Raw genomic sequence first — 20,429 nt, 5'->3', positions numbered from 1 at the left:
TTAAGTGCCTCACTAATCTTCTAGACTTTCACTGGATTCACTGAAGCCAGTGGACTACTCAGAGGCTTAAAATTAGCATATGCTTTAGAGTTAGCCAGGATCAGATGTTACAGATACTACTAAGGCAATCTTAATTTCTTCTTTTTTCTGTAAGTATTTTTTTCTCAGAATAGGACTGGAGTTCGTGCTCTAAGTATATTATACTTTTGCAGGAGTTTTTCAGTCATTGTGTTAGAAATCAAACCCACTGAGAAGGAGAGCAAGCAATTGTATTTTGAAAAGCTAATGTTCAATAAATTGTGGTTTTGCTGTTTGCTCAAAACATCCAAAGATGAGCTGAAGTTTTTTGAGAGAGAGAGAGAGGAGGAGGAAGAATGGAGAACAGTTGTCACATTGCACTGATTGATGGTTTGCCTGCTGTGATTAATGTGAAGTTGCATTAGTATGTATGTGTCATCACAGGGATGATATTGTACCAAGTAACCTTTTTATATCTGGCAACAAAAAAAATAAGTATTTGTAGTAATTACTAGAAACACAAATAATGCATTTATTTTAATTATTTTTTGGATAATACTAGAAATTTGTCCTGGAGCTATCTAGTTCATGAATACTACTGGGTTTCAGTGTGCTAAAGAAGCCAATCTGTATCAGTGCCAGACTTAGCTATTTAAAAGGGAAGACATTCAGATAAGATCCAATTAAAAAAAAAATTCAAGTAAAAAGTTACATAGATGGCCCAAAACATAATCTGTATGAGACTTAACAGAGGAGATGGCATTATTTATATTAATTTCCTACAAAATCGATTATGAAACAGCTTGCAATTATAAAAATGGCAATACTTATACTTAATCCTGAATTTCAAATGAGACATGCAACAGCGTGCAATGACTCAGTTTTAACCGAGTAACCTTAGAAACATCTTCAGAAATGGCTTTTAGTCTAGTTATATTTGAGCTGCTGCCACTGCCAAGTGTGTGTGTGCATGGGTGTGTGTGTACATGTGTATATAGTGGCTCTGGTGAGTGTACATTTGCTGTGTTTATTCTTAGTCTAGCTGCTTCATTGCTGTGATCTGCAGTTACAGTTTTAGAAGTAGTTTTCTGCTCTGCACTGCTCCAAAGCATATCCGACCGTCTGTTCAAGCAGCGATCCAACTCCAGAAAGCACAGTTTGTAAATACCTTCTTGCAGCTTCCACACCTGGATGGAGCTTCGGAGTGCTGCTGGGAGCCAAACTCACCAAAGCAGCCCATTTTCCCTGGAAGGAGGTGTGTGTAGGACAGCAAGCAGCAGAAACATGAGAGAACTCTTTCAGGAGGCGGGTCATGGCACAGGTGCCCACTCTTCATGCTCTTCTGAAGCAACTCCTGCTGGGCAGAATCAGACAGCCAGTACTAGAGGAGTACTGAGTTTATTCAGGAGCAAAGGGGAAGGAGGCAAAGTGTATTGTTCAGGTGCTTTGTACCTCAGGTTATGTGGCAGGGAGCAGCCCCAATGTTACAAAGCCACTTGTGCCTCTTCATCCAGGTTTAGGGAAGACTAGGGACACGTAAAGCAGTGGAAAGTGGTTTTATGCAGTGCCTTATTACAAAAAACTAAAATGATAATAATCCTGCCTGAGGACTGCACCATATTTCATAAACTGTACTAAGAGGTTAAGTTTAAGAAATGAGTGTTGATGTGAAACACTTGATATAATGCTAGATGGAAAGAATATTACACAGCTGTCTTTCATGTAGAGGTGACACATTCCAACATCCCTCTAGACAGCCCTGCTGCTACCAGTGTTGAAAACTTCAGTGCTCAGCCTGGTGTTTACAATCTTCTTTCAAGTCCCTGTAAAATCAAAAGGGAAAAGAATTTTTCCTTTCTGAGTAGGACTGTTTGCATGAAAGTGTAATACTAACATTAAAATAACACCAGTTTATAAAAATGTGGCATGGTTTAATACATAAAATATGTTTTCCATCTTTATTGAGCAAAGAGTTCTAAGTTTATCAGGGTCTTAATTGGTTCCTTCTGCTCCTTCATATGTTTTGCCTCACTCATCTCTCTTTGCTGAGGACCTTCCTTTACCCTTTCTCCTTCTGTGAGCTTTTCACTGCATATGACGTGTTGAACCCTGTTTCCTGTTGGGGTTTATGGCAGGACTTGTATTCGATGGTGAGTGTTGACGTGTGCAGTCATAGGGGCACAGAACAGCCTAAGCATCTTCGTGTGGGATAATTGATGTACATTACCACTAGCATGGATTGATATTTCCTTTCATTGCATGAAGATATTGGATCATCTGTACATCACTAGTTCATTGCCATCTTTAAAAAATTATCTTGCTAAGTGTTAGAGGTCTCCAGTAGATCACACTGTACTTGTATTTGTGGTAGAAGAGCTGCATTACTGTTAACTTACAGCCAAAGGGAATCTAAATCACCTCAGAATTAGATGTTCCCTGTGCCTTTAAATCCCCACCTGAGACACTAATAAAATAGTGTAGGTGTGATGTGCCATTGTACTTTTTTGGACAGGCAAGGAAGAAAAATATTTAGATTTTTTTTGCTTTAAGATAAGTTCTTGGACCATTTATATGATTGATCATAATAGAAAGGACACTCAGTTGTTTCCTGTAACTGTTCTGTATTTTTACAGAATCCCATGAGTATCTCTTTTATAGGGAGAACCAAATTGCTTCATTAATTTTAACCAAAGTAGTTTTCCACAGTTTTTTTTCTAATTTTTTTTCCCTTTGTTTTTATTAGCTGGAAAAATTCCTCTTTCTGCTGCCACAGCCTTTACACATGAGAACACTGTTTGTGCTCTTTTGTTCTGGGACAGACACTGCAGTCTTAGGGTGGTTTTTTTTTCTCCTTCTACTTTGTTTTGAGACTCTTTCTTTCAGATAAGAAAACGAAGTAGATGATTTTGAGTAATAGCCAGCAATATTTCAGATATTAATCAGAACATAGAATTTGGTGTCTTTCTGATAGAAAATTACTTGTTTCCACATTGCAACCTGGAGGTTAGATATGCTGGTTTGGAGTTGATACAAATACACAACTCAGTGTTCACTTTGCTTTGCTTTGTCACTTATTCTACCTATTTCTTTAGCAATAGTTATGTTTCTAATTGTTGCAACAGGAACCTTTACAATAGTACTCAATTCCAACTTGGAAAAGATATCCACAGTGGACAGTGTACAGCAAGAAAGCAGAATGAATAAGGTGGATGACTTTGAAATATGTTATTATTGCTGTGATTTTGTTCCTGTATCTTTCAGATTTAGATTTCATGAAATTAATTTGCTCTTAGGAGAGGAGTAATTGACAAGAGCCAAATACAGAAGCCCCATGCCCATCTTTGAGCTAATGTACTTGATGTTGGCTCCCAGTGTGAGCAAACACAAGAAACATGTCTAAACTTGGGTCCTCTTCTTTCACTGATCACTGCCTTTCCCTTTGCTTCCCATTCTTGATAAGGGACATTGTTTGGCCGATCCTCCTAATGATCTTTCAGAGGGTACAAGTCACAAGAAGAAATTTCTTAAGCATCAGCAGAATCTGAAATGTCTCTGCTTATACACCTGCTGAACAGGAGCACAAGAAGGAAGTAAAGCTGACAAAAAGCTAACAGAGAAGAGTCTATGTCCCTAGCAGAAGGATGGTTAAACCAAGGAGCTGGAATCTGCCAGTTTTTCTTGGCTGCTGAAATCCAGTGGAATGTCTGAAGTCAAAGAGCAGTGTTTTGGGAACCTGGCTTCATGGAACTTAGGTTAGAGCAATGGAAATACATTAACCAGTCTCAAACCTTGTTGCAAGGCTTATCCAGTAGCCTGGAAATGTTTGTTGCAAAAGTATTGATAAAAAATGACAGAACTCTTATGTTCATCATGGTCTTTGGGTATTTAGGGGAAGGGACAACAAGCCCTTCATTTTTACTGTGGTGGAAAACGTCATCCTTCCCAGTTGCTGTGGCACAGAAACTGTTAGGAGTAGGTGGAGTAGCTGAGATTTAGAAAGTCAGTGTGCAGCTCATCAGTAACATAAGCATTCATTTGTTGGCATATCTAATCACTTTTTGGTTGTTGTGTGCACCCACTCTCTTTAGTGCAGGTGCCTCTGATCAAAAGTAATTCATTATGGCAAAATGGGCAGCTGAGGAAGGCCCCCCTCATCTATGGACAAAGCTCAGGTGGGGAGGTTGCCCATGTCTACCTGTGCCACATGCAGAGTGCTCATAAACGCATTACTTGTCAGTGGTAGCAGCTGCCAGAAGCTACACTGGGCCAAATTTGCTCTATGAACAATCATGGGAGATAAATGAGGCAATTTTTCAGTAATCATAGGGTCAGATTTGAAGATCACGTAGATGTGGACCCAGAACAGAATACCTTTTGGTTTTATAGAAGTGTTATTGGAGAGGACAGAGAGATATTGTCTAATGATAATGAATTCCTGGAACTATACATTATCATAAGTGTTTAGAAGCAAAAGTCACAATTTAATATGCTGAAATCAGAAGGTCCAAGTGATGACTAATCTTACAATTGTAAGGCATGGCATATGAAACTGCCAGTTGGATCACATGGATTTTTAATAAGTGCATCAAGTTGCAACTTACAGTGTATTAGTGAAGAAGTGTCCCTGCCCATGACAGGGGCTTGAAACTAAACTTTAGGATCCCTTCCAACCCAAACCATTCCACAATGCTGTAACAGAAAAGTGCTGTATTAGTTTGAATACAAGTGGTTTGAAATCTCACGCAATCCTCCCTTTACCGAGGAAATTTTTGCATGTGCTTTTCTATATTTACTTCCTCCACAGTGTAAGTCTATGTTTTGCCGTATGGCCCCTTATCCTCTCTGTCCAATCCAGGTGCCAAGCATCCCTTTTGTCAGCCAGCCAGCTGTGCTGCTCTCAGGCAGTAAAAGCTTTTGATCTTAGGGCTAAAGCTGTCCCTGAGTTTAAAAGTGTTGCCTGGGAGGAAAGCAAGGGTGGCGAAGAAGCGGTGACCCTCTCATACTAGGGCAGATTTCGTGTCACCGGAGAGCAAAGTGGCACCTCTCCATGGGGTCTTTCTCCCACTCCACAACTTTCCTGAGCATCCTGGTTCAGTGGGAAGGCAGTCATGTTTACATATGATCACCAAAAGGTGTCATGAGCTCTTCAAAGTCCTGGGAGCATGTAACAAAGGGTGTGTTGGACTCTTTCAGGTGTTTGGGGGGGGAAAGAAGGTGGAGGGGGACAAGACGACAGCCCTGTGCATATTTGAGGCTAATATACCCTGGAGAAAGGGAGGACTGAGTGAAAGAAAAATTACAGACCTGCTAATCACAGTGCTCTTTCCACATTGCAACATAAACTGATAGAAAGGATAAGATGTGAAGGTAGCAAATGGTTAATGAGATAATTTGCAACATGAGTTCTCCAAAGACAGATTGTGCTGGAGTGACCTGCTTACTGACCTTTTCTTAGGTGATATTTGATGTCTTTCTATTTCCTGTCAGGGCTCTGAGCATGGAATTTCTGTAGTGCCACTTGGGAAATGTTTTGTTAAGCTAGAGAAGATGGATATTCTTGCAAGAGTGTGGTTGGGCAGGGACCTGGGTAAAGGAACATTTTCAGTTTGTCATTTTGAAGATTGAAGTAATGGAAAAGAAGGGTGCTCCTGAAGTTCCACAAGGAGAACTCTTTTGGCTACTTGAAAAACATTTTTTCATTTTATTATCTTGGCACAAAATCATGAAATAAGCCAAGGAAACTTCTTGATAGTGGCATATTAGGAGGCATTTTCTGAAGAGAGGAAGATAAATCCTGTGTAGAAAGGGTTTTGCAGATGGGAGGGAAAGAACACAATTGGAGCCGAGGTAATAATACACTTACTAGCTAGTTAGGTGTTCGGCATCTTTGGCTGAAAGGAAGAGTAGGAAAATACCTGTGTGACCTGATTGAGTACAGCATATCTCAGCCACCTGTATTAAGAACATAATAGAGTATTTCATGGCCTAACATGGCCTCACATAACAAGCAGAACTGGGAGTGATACACAGGGTTAGGACTCCATCTGGAGAACTGTACACAGCTGTGACCCTCTGTAGGCAAGACAGCACTTTCTAGCCTTTATCCCTTCTGAACTTCCTGCATAGATCATCAAGAAATAAGGAAGCTTGTTGTACACAGACCTGACTTAGTGTGTTTCCTCCATTTAACAGAGGAGAGGCTGCTGAATTACATAGCTTCACATAGTAAACAGAGGTTATTCGTTAAGAGTGCTGAATCCTGGTAGGAATAATTAATTTGATGAAGGACATGTTTTCTTTGAAAAAAGACAAGATTAGTTGAGTCCCTGGCAGCTTTTAGGATAGTTCATCCCTGCCCATGGCGGAGGGGTGTTTGGAACTGGATTATTTTTAAGGTTCCTTCCAACCCAAGTCTTTCTCTATATTTCTATAATCCATCTGACCAAGGAGGTAGTGAGAGCTAAAGGTATCTTCTGAGTGACTTTTCACCATCAATCTTTGATTTTAGGGATTTGAATAACCAACCATGATGTGTTTGACAGGAGGATGTTTGTCAGCTAGTACTCCTCCATTTTCCCTCTAAAAATTTGAACCTGATAGCCCTAGTGAATACAGTGAACCCCAGCCATGACGGCACTTTTTCTGGTCTCTGACCAAACTTCAGGGTTCCCAAGGTTTATTCATAGAAATGTTGTGTTAGTTTCTGCCTGAAGTTGTAATTCCTGTGTAGCTCATGTCGTCCTTGTCAGTGTTACATCTTGAGATGCCTTGCAAGAATCACCTAGTGCTGAACATAACTGGGTATCTCCTCCAAAGTGATCTAGTTTTTGTGTTCTGCCATGCTTAAGATCCTATCTTGTGAATCCAGAATCGAAGCATTAACTGTCTTAGCTGAAAAACTCTTTCTCTGAAGTTTATCAAGGTTGTGATTGGATGTCACCGCTTTTTTCCATATGCAGTAGATTTTGGACCTCTTGTGTAATCGGGCAAGACTTGGTGCACATGGTTTCTTTCAGCCAGCCATGTGGTCATGCAAGTGTTGGCTTCACAAGCAGGGCAGCCGTTTGACATGCAAATAGTGTCAATTTACATTTATGAATAACCAGGAACTAATTGTGTGACACTTCAGAATGCCTCAGGTGCTTGTCACCTTTGGACTACTCGAATCTTATTCTTCTAATTGCAATTAGAAGCCATTCTGAACACTTCCAGTAGTTTATTGCAAACTGCTGTGAACAGATTTCTTATGATCCTTATCTTAGATCTGCTTTCCTTTTGCCAGTTACCTTCTTTCACCATTTGTCTTTGTAGCGTTTGTCGTGGCCATGTCATTTTAGCATGGACTCTCTGCTGGACTGACAGCACTCTTTCAACCTAAGGTCTTGGCCATGCTTTTCAGCAATAATCTGAATTTGTGAGGTTAACTGCAAAGTCTGTTTTGCTGTGTTTGTTTCTTTTCTTCTCTGCTCTCTCTCTTTTTTTCTTACAATAAATTCCTGCTAAAAAGAATCTGTAGCCATCCATTTCCTCCTTCACTTGCCGCTTACTGTGAAAGGTTTTACATAAGATATTTTTCTGAGTTTTTGGAAATTGGATACTAAATGCATGCTATTGAGTGATTGCTATAGTAGTAAGAATAATGAATGAAAAGAGGACTCTATTTTATGGGATACAATGATTATTTCAGCATAAATTTTAAGTCCTTGAGCTACTCATGTCATGGTGTTAACAGTATTCCTTTTCTTTGTCTCTGCATTCAGCATTTCTTTTATTTAGAGCATCCCTGTTAGAATTGCTTTATATTATAATGATTTTAGTAATAGGAGATTATTTTGAGTTTTCTTGCAGAGGTCTCAATAGGTACATAATGCAAACAACCTAAAACCAGCTTGAATAATGGTACAATAATCTTTTGAGCATAATTGTAAAAGTGGGTGATTGTTGGTCTAAACTTCTTTACAGGCATAACTAAATTCTTTAGTTAGATTGTATTCAAATTGATTACATATACATTTAATGAAATGTCCATGTTTTAACTCCTGTATTTTAAATGCAGTGACTCTCCAATGAATAGTGAAAACTTGATGAGTAATAGAGTGTGTCACAGAATATCCAGAGATATCTTCCCTTTCTTGAAGTTGGCATTGAGAAAAAGACAAAGATAATGAACTCAGTTTTATTTCTCCTGGAATGTCACATACTTATACCTCATGTCTTGGTGAAGTCTGGAAACCAGGGACTGCAAGTAAGTGTTCACTGAGGGGGAGAAAGTCTCTGGGAGGAGAAAGTGTTTAACATTCTGTAAAAGATGACCTTACCTGAAAGAACAAATACTAGCAATGCTTTTCTCTATTTTCTTAATGAAAAGCAAGTTTGACTACACAGACTTACAGATAAAATTTCCAAAAGTTAATATTGTTCACACCTCTAATCATGTGCAATCTTCTTGTAAAAGGAATTACAGAGGATAAGTTGACAACACTTTTCTGTGAGCAAACCGCAGATGCAGTGTCTGAGATTTTAGCTGTGTCTGTCAGAAACTGTAACACGGGTTTTCAAAACAAGAGTATTCATAATAAGTGAATACTTTTTAAAAGGTGTATGTGTGATCTAGAATAATTAGAACTTTGATTGCCTTTTCCTTATTAGCAGGAAAACTACCTCTTGGAACTGTGAAGTTCTAGGAATGGCAGTAGAATTAGATAAGGAATTCAGGTTTCTCAGGAAAAGTTGAGGAATACTGTAGTTGGGCAGACATGACACTTTATTACCCAACTGAGTTTTATTTTCCGGTGTTACCATTCCCGCAGTGTTGCACAGTGACTGTTTTTTCATTTGGGAACCACTGTTCTGCAGAGCACCTTCCTTAACAAATTCTCTGTGAAAATCTTGAGAATTTCACTTCTAGTTGAAGAATTGATATGGAAAGGTTTTCCCTTTCCCCCTGCACCAGAGCTGCTGTGAGAACTTGCTCCATTTCAGGTTGACTGAGCTGATGCTCGGTTTGGGGAAGGCTTCAGAATTGCTGGGTTTTTTAGCTGCTGTGCTTTTCCACAGTGTTAAACACGATCAGAAAGTTAAATTTTCACCAGCAGGCATTAGTGCAATAGTGCCTGATTTGTTTTGCTGGAGGCAGCAGTGCTTTTTAGCAAATAACTCATGCTGCTGGAAGTGGTCTCTAGCCCTACAAAACCTTTGGGGTTTTGGATGTTTAGCCTCTACTGCTGCTTAACCAGCAGAAACTGGGTCTCCAAGTTTGCTTAGGTACAGCCTTGCGAAAGAAGGAAGACACAGCCTTGGGGAATTGAGGATGCGCTGTTACTTCCCTTTGGTTTGCAATCCTTGTCAGGGAAGCATTCACTTTGGGGTTTCACAGACTATCCCACAGAGGGTTTTTTTCTGGATATTTGCTTTTGGGGCATGTCTCATCAAGCACACCAGTATTTCATTCCTTTACTTGCTGAGTTGAATGCATTGCCTCAGCCCCCACATCAGCATAGAGCCCATGGTGCAACACAAACTATTAGCGTTCGTAATTGGAAATAATAAATTTTTATCTTTTCTAAGAACAAGATAAGCAAAACTTGAAAGATCTCTGCTGCTTCAGAGGCCTGATATTGTTTTCAGTTGTTGTGTAGCTGTGGTGAGCTATCCAAAGAGCTTATGCAGAGCTGCTTGGCCGTGTTGCTTGGTAACATCATCCTGTTGCTCAGGCACTCGGCCCTCACTCAAAGTGGGTAGCGAGCAGGAAAGTTCGGGTGATTTGTGTAACCAGAGAGCAGCGTCTGTTCCCATTTGTGCATGGGGCTTCTTTCCCCTCTTCTTGTGAAATTGGCAGGGTTGAGGGGCGTGGAAGAGGCAGAGCTTAAGAGAGGAGAGTGAAAAACAAACACAAAGTAACACTATGATCATTTGCTGAATGGTTAAAAAAAAAAAATCTTCCTTCCCTGCTGAAGGCAAGTTGTTGATGTATGGTAGTGGTTGCTTTGGGGCAGTTTGTGTTTTTAGTTTTTTCTTCATTGACAGTACCCTAGATCAGAAATGAAATAGGAATTATCTCCCTGAACTTGTCTGTCACATTTAATCTGCTATTTCTTCCTGGCTATATTTGCCTCTTATATCGTTGCTCCCAGTCAAACTTTTATTTTCCAGTAGCAATTTATTTTTGATAAAATTCTTTAAGCATGTGAATGCTTTTCAACAGAACGAGGGCAGTAGCAAAAAGAATAAAATGCTTGGAATGAGGTACAAATTTATAGTGTGGTTTTTCTGTTTTCCCTCAATTCTTAGAATTATAATAACTGATACAATACTTGCAGTAAAGTCAGAGTGCATGGCTAAAATCAGAGACCATTTAAAAATTTTTTTTACCTTTAATTTTTCTTTTAAATATGCTGAGAAATGTAGTGGATGCCAATATTTGGTTAAAAACTGGTCTACATGGGATCAAAATTATGTGGGTACTTCTTATAAGACATAATCAGCTTTATTGAATGATTAGAGTTTATTTGGGGTCTGTTTATTATACTTATAGAAGTATAATCCCTTTTTTTCTTCCTTCCTTGCTCAGTTTTTAGCACTGATGTGAAAACTGCTGGCCCTAATTCAGATGCAGTGTCCCTTAAGCAGCCAAAGCCAATCTGTTTTGAGGGGACATTCCTAAGATACTTAATCTGGTTAATGGACAAATTACGTCTGGGAAATTCCACAGTGTGAGCTGAGCGTGGCAGTATCCTGACGGTGACACTGCTAATAGGTTTGACAGAGCAGTGAGAGTCTGCAAGAAACACTCCAGACCATGCAGTGTTTTGCACTTCAATCTTTTAAGTAGAAAACCTGAGGAAAAGCAGGCTAAGATACTGACAGGTGAGGCAAGGCTGTTCTTTCAGTTCTGGGGACTTGGAATATTGGGGTACAGACTTTTTGTTTGATGGTGAACTTCTATAGTGTGGGCTGAAGTTTTTTTCAGATGTCCAGAGTTTGATATCAGTTGAAAGATGTCATGTGTAATCAGTCAATTCTCTGAGGGTATTATTTCTTTCTGTAGCTGTACAAATAGTCCCAAGTCACAGAGAGAATGATGTAGTGAGAATGGAAAAAGTGTAAAGACAAATGAGTTTTAGTTCTGAGCTTTCATTAGTTAATCTTTCATTCTAGCATTTTGGGAAAGAAAAAACTGATACATTTGTGTTTGTTTGTATGTAAAATCTGAACAGGTGAGAAGCCTGTATTTAAAAGAACTCTAAACCCAGTTAGAAAGAATTCACTGCAGACTGTGTCCTGGTTCTGGTGACCTCAGATCTTTGGTGTGCTAGGGCCCAAGCTGATGTACCAAGGTGTGCATTAGCTGGTTCTGCCATATGGCCAAGCATGTCTTACTGGTTAATTTAACCATCTGTCATGTCTTAACAATTTGTACAATTCACTTTCAGTAGTCGGGTTAGAAGTGTTTTCTTCTCTCTGGTACTGTGATTTTCATTACACAGTGCTGTTACATTCCCCTTATCTGAGTTTTATTAGTTTTATATATAGCCATATTACTTGGAGATCATACTTTCCCATGTTATGACTAGAAGATGCATACATTCAGGCAGGCGTTTTGGAGATGTGTCCGCATAAATTTCTGGCACAAAACAAAGTCAGTATCAAAACTTGAGCTGTGAGTGTTTGACTCTACTTCTCCTGTTGTGCAGTTTTAATTCTGCACTTGTGTTCACATCAATTTCTTTGCTATGTAAATTAAAACAGATCAGTATCTGTAAAACAGGTTTCATTACATATGAGTTCAGAGTAAAAATCCCACTATTCATATGCTCTTTCTCACATGTTGCTTTTTCAGAATTGCAGTGAAGCTATGATCTGATTTACTGTATAGATATATTTATTTAATAATTACCATTTTTATGTTACTATTTGTGTAATAGTAGCCTTTCAGGACAAGCATCTAAGAGAAACTTATGTCAAAAAGGGTTTTCAGCCATGATGTGCTGTTTAAATCAAAAAGTTCTTTCAGTCCTCTGAAAAGCATGCAACATATTAAAGCCACAAGATTCCTATTATTCTCTTTCAGATTCTGTGCTTGCAGGCCCTTATCTCAATGATGGGCTTATTGCAGTTTTACCATAGTCTGGGGTTGGTTGTTGTTTGGTTTTTTTAACAAAACTTGTAGCCTAAGCAACGTTGTCATTATATTTAAAATTAAGAACAGATGCAGCCAGCTGTGGATCTTTAATCTTCCTTATAAGAAAGGTGCATCTTCTAAGTGTAAAGTGTTGCAGTGTGTTCAGTCTGATTTTGATATGTAAACCCTGAAGTAGCCAAAGGGCCCCTGTGTGTTGAAAGGTGTGGGGTTGCAACAAAGTTAAATTAATTAAATTAAATCTATTTGTTAACATGTAAGTGATAGGAGTAATAAAATTTGGTTGTTGATCTTCATCTCATGTCTCACTAATGAGGTTCCTCCATCATATACATAAGGAAATTGTTTAACAGGACTCTTGATCAATGATTTAATGTATTTAATGATCTAAGGATTTCTGAATGAGGGCTGAATGGTTTATCTGGTCAAATCTGAGTGGGTTTCTTTAACACTGAGATTATCACTTGCATGTTTCCAAGGAGCTCTTAAATCCTGGACAGGAGGACAGTACCGTATGCTCTTGCTATTAGAGATGTTTAGAGAGTATCTTGACTTTGTCGGGCTTTTTCTAAAAGCTGCAGCAAGGCAGGATGACAGATTATAAAGACTTCCAAAAGGGGCACAAATAAAAATTGTCCAAGATTTATTAGAGCATATGCAAATGCCTGTGATCCATTAATTTCAGTAATTTTAATGTTTTTAGTTTCTTGCAATGACAAATGCCAATATATTGGTTCACTTTATTGACCTAAACTGTCAGATCAGCAGTGTCATTCAAATGTGTCTGTTGTATTTATTTTCTTGACAGCCTGTACCAGCTCTGAACAGCAATTAGGGATTATTTCATGTATTTCTCTCATGTTTTACTTGTCTGATTACAGTATTTATCTTCCTGTGGGAAGTGAGACTTTGTCAAAAAAGAGCATTTTCCTAGGAAACAATTACTTCCCTACACGACTGAGGAATGTATCTAACTAATGTGGAAAAATTCGGCTAGTAGGGTGGAAATTTTTCAACTGTAGAGAGTGGAGATTGACTTTCTGATCCAGTTTTGTAAGACTGCACTTTTTATGTGTTCCCCTCTTCAATGTGGGAAGAGCGTGGAAATACCACGTGTAGGAATGTGTATTTTCATCTGGACAGTTCTAGGTTATCACTGTTGCCCTAATCCAGTTCACTTGTCTGGGAGCTCATGTGCTGGTAGACCCTGCCAAGATGACTTCTGAAAGCTCCACAGTGATGCAGAAGAAGGAGTATTCCACTTGCTTTCAGGTTTCAGTCTTGGAGGCTTCAGAAGACAGAGAAGACCCTCACTATATGCTTTTGTTCATATAGTTAATAAGTTTCTGTTCTAAAAAAATAAATTTAACTTTTTTTTTCTTATTTTGGTGCCTCTCACAGCTATTTTAGAGCTGTAGAGTCTTCTATATACCTTCTGCTGTGATGCATCTCTGGCATTGCAATCAAATAATTTCTCAGTCTTTTGTCAAACAAGATTGGGCTATTGGAGTAATTAATTAATTGATGATTTCTTGAACCCCTAAATAATGGTTTAGTTCTTCTCAGTGGTTTTGGATTGGCTTGGTTTGTTTGGATTTTTTTAAATATTCTGCTACCCCAGTTCTTCACCACCATGATCATGAGAGTTCTGGATATGCTTTGGTGCTGGGAACATCATCTGTAAATAGTGGCTAGCAAGACTGAAAGTTTAATAAGGAGTTTTCTTTGAACTTGAGCACAGACTTGTCTGTGAACAGGCTTGATGGCCAATTACGTCTCTGAAGGAAAAGCAGCATTGCTGTCAGGGTGGGCTGGCCAGGGGGTATGGCTGAGTCCATTTTCGGAATGCGTAGGCGTGTGGCCTTGATGCACACCACTGCTTTGATTTCTGCACCCAGAGAGGTGCAGTGCTGTTCGTGGGGTGAAGGGATGGCAGCTGGTTAAGAGCAGGGTTTGGCAGCTGCACTTTGGGGTGAACCATGCGTTCATGATGCCTCGAGGTTTAGGGAAACCACTCTGAGGGCGCTGAGCCTCCTTGATGCGAGACTGCTTGTGGGTCTTGGTGATCTTATGTTCTATTGCTTCCTAGTAGTATATTGGTTGCTCCTTTCCCATTCTGACCTGATTGCTTTTCCAGCCCATGTGAGCTTCAAACTGTATTAATGCCAGTGTTTTTGAATGCAGCGATACAGCTGAGCTTGCAGCTTTGAGTGGGAAAGGATGCAGCTCTTGGCTGCTAACCCGGGATTAGGCAGGAGACCTGTTACACCTCTCCTCAGGGGCATCAGCTCTGTGAGCTCATGGTCTTTGTTTACATCAGTTATCTCAGCTGTCTCTCCAGCGCCTTCCAAAGCAGCAGAATATGGTGAAGAGTTGAATGTGTAGATGAGGTGGGATTCAGTTGTCTGAAATCCCCAAGTTATCTGTGTGACCTTTCCTGGATATAATTCTTGGTGTAACAGCTACTAGTTAGTTGATTTTAATATTTGAACAAAATATGTAACAAAAACATGTTGCTCCTCAGTTGAGACTTCAATAAATTAATACATAGAAAAACTTCTACGAGCAACTGAAAAGATACTTTAACTTAAATCAACTTGCTGTTCCATTTTTTTAAATACCAACTCAATAGAAACATTAAAAATTGTGATCTTTTGTGTGGTAGTATTTTGTGTTTAATATTGATATCTGATAATATGGAAATAGTGTAGTAAAATTGCATATAGAAAAGTACCATTTTTGCTTGAGGCTTAAAGCTATTTAGGAGACATGCTTTTAAAATGGCCTTAGTTTCTGAGATTTGAGAGTGGTTTAGTGTCTAAAATGAAAATGTTTTAGTTACCTGTTGAAATCTTCATTTTCTTGAAATGTTAGAGGAATAATGACAGTTACTCCCCGATAGGGTTTTAACCCTTGAACTTCTTGGGGGGAATGTTCAGTCGTAATGTTGTTACTCAGGGGCCTTGACGTTGTTATTAGATTGCCACTTAGCTGATTTCAGTCAAATCAGGTTGGTTAAATGTTTTGGTCAAGAGGTTTTTCTGGTTATACATGTGCTTACTGTTTAGTACAGTAATGTTAAACTCTTAATTATGTGTGTAATTTGCAAATAAATCTCTGTTCAATATTAACGTAATAAACGAATTTTAAGCTTCTATTTAGACTAGTATCAGCACTTGCAAATGCACAATTATTGGTAGAGTATGAAGGAGGTTGAATTAAGCCCACCTCACCAGAAGATTATCATAAGTTTGGAAACATGCTGATATCTGGATTATACTGCTACTGAGTTCAATGGGAAAAATATTTTGGCATACAAGAGGCTGGATTAGGAAGAAAATCTATTGTTCAAGAAGCACTGTTAACTTGTGGGCAAAAGAATTGTCATTCTTCTAGAATGGGTTGTAATTCTTTATTTTGTAGCAAGTCTGCTTTGTTGATACACTGTTAAATGTCTGAAATGTTCTCAATTTTTCTGTATTTCCTCTGAATACAGATAGAACCAAATATGCATTGAAATTCGGACATAATCACAACAGGCTGTTTTTCAGGCCCATCTGAAGGATACTAGACCTCGGTGGGAGTGGTTCAGCTGTTCTGAAAATGAGTATCAAGGGTGCAGGGTTAAAGAGCACTTTGAAAATGTAGACCATGAAGAATTTAACTCTGTAATAGTGATATCAACTTTCTGGATAATTGCTGTAGTTAGAGATAAACTATGTCTTTGGGATTCTTGGCAGACTTTCTAGTAAGGGGAGCAACAGAATTACTTTCAGCAGTGTGCTAGTGGCAAGTCAGACTGAAAAATGTTTGAAGGGAAGAATATGCAAATAAGGCATTCCACTAAAAACATGCACAAATGTTGAAAAATTTAGAAGGAAACACGTATATGGCACAAGCTGATTAGAAGAAGGAAAGGGAGTAAATAAAAAAACATTCTTTTCCCCAGACAACTTGTATTAAAGTTTAAGTAACGTTGTGTCTGTGTATATTTCTCATTTCTGTCCTGTGTTGCAGTCTCACCTTACTTTGTAACTGTGCTTTGCATTTTAAAAGTACTTAGTGTCTGTTTATGCAACAAACCCACTGTCAACACAATGATTGTGGCAGAGGCTTTCAGCAGGAATGGCTACACCCATGGGATGAGCAGTACAAGCTCAGCCATTGGGACATCACCTGCATCCAGGATTTCAGCCTCACAGAACTAGCAGCAAGGGCCAGAATAGTTGTATCTTTGATTGCTTTTCTAAACACTTAAGTAGCATGTTACCCTTTGTGGTATTGACATGACATTTGGCAAGTGTTACTTGCATACTTATTGCCTACTTTACTTTATTCTTACCTTCAAAATGTGTAATGTTTGTATGGCATCCCCCTGACTCTCCTATCAATCTTGATAACAGACCACAGAGCTGAAGTACCTGAGTGGCAAAAGGATTGAAGTGACAGCTTCAATCACAGCTGGAAATATACAAGTCTCTTCTTTAAATGTTCTAATACAATCTATTTTAATAGTAGAATAAGAAAATGTTTTAATAAAATCACATTTGATTTTGTTATTGACAAAAAAAAGAAATAAGCTGTATCCTTAAAATAGTTTTTTCAGGAGACATGTTTAATTTATTAATTCTCAGAGGATAATTAGGTTATAGAAAGTCATAGCATCTTGATATTTTTCAAAGTGTTGAAGGCAAAATGTTGATAAGGCACAATCATTCTATTGCATTTGGAAGATCAGCCTTCATGTAAAACTACATCCATTCATCAGCTCCAGCTTATTTCATTTGGAGCTCACCAGATGTGGGCATAACGTGAAACTCATTCCGACTGCTGCTGCTTTTTTCTCCCCAACCCTCCTACCTCCCCCAGTCCTGGACCCGTTTCGTTGAGGACGTTCCTGCACACCTTTTGCCTTTTCTCATTTGGTTGGTTTTGTTTGGTTTGTGGGGGGAAGGGGGGAAATTGGTTTGGGTTTAGTTTGGTTTTGGGGATTTTTTTTTTGTTTGTTTTGTTTTGTTTTGTTTTTTGGTGGGGCAAGAGTTTGTTTTTTTTCTTTTTTTGAAGAGAAGGTGGTGGGTTCTTTGGTCTGTGTTTAAGAAGAGATGATCGTCATGATGTCTATCCCACCAAAATATGTAGTTTCTTTTGAAGAAATGGGATTTTGGTGTAGATGGAGGCAGCTGGATGATGCAGCTGAAGTGATTAACTGGAGCTGTAGCTGCCCTTGTTTGCTGTTTCTATTTGCCTGTTGAAAACACTTACTACTTAGTTTTGCTTGGGGATTTTTTTAATGTGTTTTAGTGCTACTTTCAAGTAAAATTTTAATAGTCAGATCCTGTATTTGTCTCTTGTTTTCTCCCTCTTAAACGTCTCTTACAAATCTGTTTGCAGCTGGGTCTCGGGCATCTTACAGCAGCCAGCACAGTCACCTTGGCTCCGAGTTAAGGGCACTGCAGTCTCCAGAGCACCACATAGATCCTATTTACGAAGACAGAGTTTATCAGAAGCCCCCTATGAGGAGTCTCAGCCAGAGTCAGGGGGACCCTCTGCAACCAGCACACACAGGCACATATCGCACTAGTACAGGTAGGTGGATGTAACCTGCATGAGTGTCTTTCTATGAGATATGTCACTTACTCTCTGCTACTAACTCTTCTTCTCTTCCTCATGTGCTTAACCAAATGTATTCTGTGCATGCCAGTCAAATAAAATACCTTTTGCAGATGGCAGCTATCAATAGAACCCCAAATACAAGCATGAAAGGGAGAAACACTTAATGTTGTTCTACATGTACAGTAGGTTAAGCTAATTTGGGGAGGGAGCTTACTCAAAAGGAGAGAGAAAATACTTCTATTAATCTAGTGTACTGTCCTGGAGAAAGATCTGTTGTCTCTGAAGAAGTTGCTAGGATTTTTTTTGCTTACAAAGGTATTTTTTGTGATGCAAAGATCCTGCCACATGAAACTAAGTGATTGTTCACTTGCTTTCAAAGTAAATCATAAGTAAATGTTCTTCCTCTGTCCCACAGAGATGTGCTTTGGTATAGGTACACAGATATAAAATTGAGCTATAATGTAGGGAAAAGCTGTTACCATCACTGGTTTATCCATAAATAATAATAATTTTCCCTGAAATGCATTGGTGTACAAGTCCTACTGGCAGAATGTCCTCTCAGCCCAATAAAATACAGCTGTTTGTCGGAACCCACAAATAGATCAAAAATCAACAGGGATATTTATGGTATTTAATGCACAAAATAATTAGAGTATATAAATGCTACAGCCAAAATAGCCTAAAGCAGATGTAGAAGAAACTTGCCTTAGGAATTTTAAGTATTTCTGGTGTTTCATCTTTACTGTATTGATCAAAGAGGGAAGATTATGTTCATTTTCAGATCATGCCTATTTTCATCAAGGAAAACACTCTTCAGAGCAAGATACTTTGCTTTCTTTTAAAGCTGTTTTTTTTAAAACTTCTTTTAAAAACCCTCTCCAAGGGAAAAGCTGGCAGTTTTTGTGTGCTACTGCCTTATGCAAGTTTGGGTGTTTAGAATACAAGAGGAAATCTTAAAAACTAAATCTAGCCAGACAATTATCTAGCAAAATACCTTTATGCTTTTTGAAGAGCACCATCGCACCATTTCTCTCCTGTTAAAGAAACTACCACAGTCTTACGTTTTGTATAGAGTCACACATGTATATGAGGAAAAATTACTGTTCTTTGCATGGTGGGGACAAAACCTCTGCCTACATCAGTGAGCAGTAGAGGCAGTGGTAGTGACTGAAACCACTGTTTCTATTGAACTTTAAGCCTCCTGTTCCACATGTGGCTGCCTCATATTGCCTACACAATGCTCTCTTTCCCAGACGTACCCTGAAGAGAGTTTCTTGTTTTGCTTGCAAAATATCCTTTGGTTATCTGTGCTGAAGTAGCAGGCTGTCTTGTGACTGTACTGTGCACAACACCTCTGTAATGAAGGAAACCTAGTTAACACAGATAACAATTACAGTGAATGAAACTGGGACAGGGGATGTTAGTTGGTTACACATATGAAGAGGGTGGGCTTTCAGAAGGAAAGAGAAAAAACTAAAAAACAACCCCAGTCATATGAATGGCAGAAACATGCCCTGTGAAGGTGAGTTTTGTTTTGCCACTTGAGGTGCAGATTTGAACATTGCTGCAGGCTCACTCTGAAGAAAGACCCCATCAGTCCAGCTTTGTCTTGGGTCGATCCTCCCTTGCCTTCCCCCCTGCACCCCTATCTTCAGGATCAGGGGAAATGAAGGCACATGGATGTATGCCAGGCTGATCACACTGTTGCTCTGTTGGTAGCTGTCAGCCTTTCACACAGCCAGGCTGAAGAGCTGTCAGTGCTCAGAGGGAATTTTGAGCTGGATTGGATTAGCTCTCGGACTCCAGCCTCTAGCACAAATACCAATAGGAATATATCCTTTCTGATGGAGACCATACAATTTTTTTCAAATTAACAGAAAGGAGGGAAAGGGGTTCAAGTCACACTTTTTTTTTTTCCTTTATTGGGTTTTCTTAAGTGTTTGATTGTTTGGCTTTTTTTATTTTAGGACTAGATTGCTATTTGGTGTAAGATATGAGGATGTGGATTACTGTGTACTCTGTGAAGATACATGCCAAGGCTTCATGGTGTGTAGATTCTGTGTGCATGAGTCATGGCAGAGTGGGGAGCTTTAAGACTTCAGTGCGCTCCTTCGTACACCATAGTTCACACCCTTTGTCTATCACAAAAATACCTTTCATTATGAAGATGATGCATTCTTTTCCACACGTGACAGAAAGAAAAGAGAAGGTAGACTTAGTCTAAAAATGTTGTCCAAAGCCTGGATTTTCTTCTCTGCAGCTAACACTGCCCATTGGAAATAAAAATTAGTTATACTTGCAAACCATTTAAATTTTTTTTAGTGGGTTGTTTTTTGATTAGTTGCGGGGAGATTTTTTAGTTTTGTTGTACTTGTGGGGTTTGAGAGGATTTTTAAGGGGGTTTTGGTTGGTTGATTTGTTTGATTTTAAAGAACATTATTCCTGAATTTGAAAATTTCACCTATTTTGGAAAAGTAACCAAGATTGGTTACTTACTATAGACATCACCTCTTTCTCTTTTGTGGGCCCTTAAATGCATATTACATCCAGCAATGTTTACACAACTGAGGATAAAGCCCTCTGAAGGCTTTTTCATCTTCTAGGTGAATGAACCTTCAGTAAGCAAAATTCAATAAGCTAAAATTTCTCTATGGGGTGA

General features: G+C 38.9%; 1 protein-coding gene across 13 annotated transcripts in view; it reads left to right on the top strand.

Annotated features, from left to right (window-relative positions):
* The window catches only part of CTNND2 (catenin delta 2), a 640,487-nt gene that overhangs the window by 375,608 nt on the left and 244,450 nt on the right, over nt 1-20,429 (top strand). For all 13 annotated transcript variants that reach the window (XR_010080727.1, XM_063400030.1, XM_063400087.1 and 10 more), the window contains one exon: nt 17,549-17,743. Coding sequence is in view for 12 of the 13 variants with exons in the window: in XM_063400030.1 (XP_063256100.1) it covers nt 17,549-17,743 (195 nt within the window). In the remaining variant the exon portion in view is untranslated. The remainder of the gene's footprint in view (nt 1-17,548; nt 17,744-20,429) is intronic.

The sequence above is a fragment of the Prinia subflava genome, chromosome 1 (genome assembly GCF_021018805.1).
Source record: "Prinia subflava isolate CZ2003 ecotype Zambia chromosome 1, Cam_Psub_1.2, whole genome shotgun sequence".
Classification (NCBI taxonomy): domain Eukaryota; kingdom Metazoa; phylum Chordata; class Aves; order Passeriformes; family Cisticolidae; genus Prinia; species Prinia subflava.
This window is presented reverse-complemented; position numbering and strand designations above follow the sequence as displayed.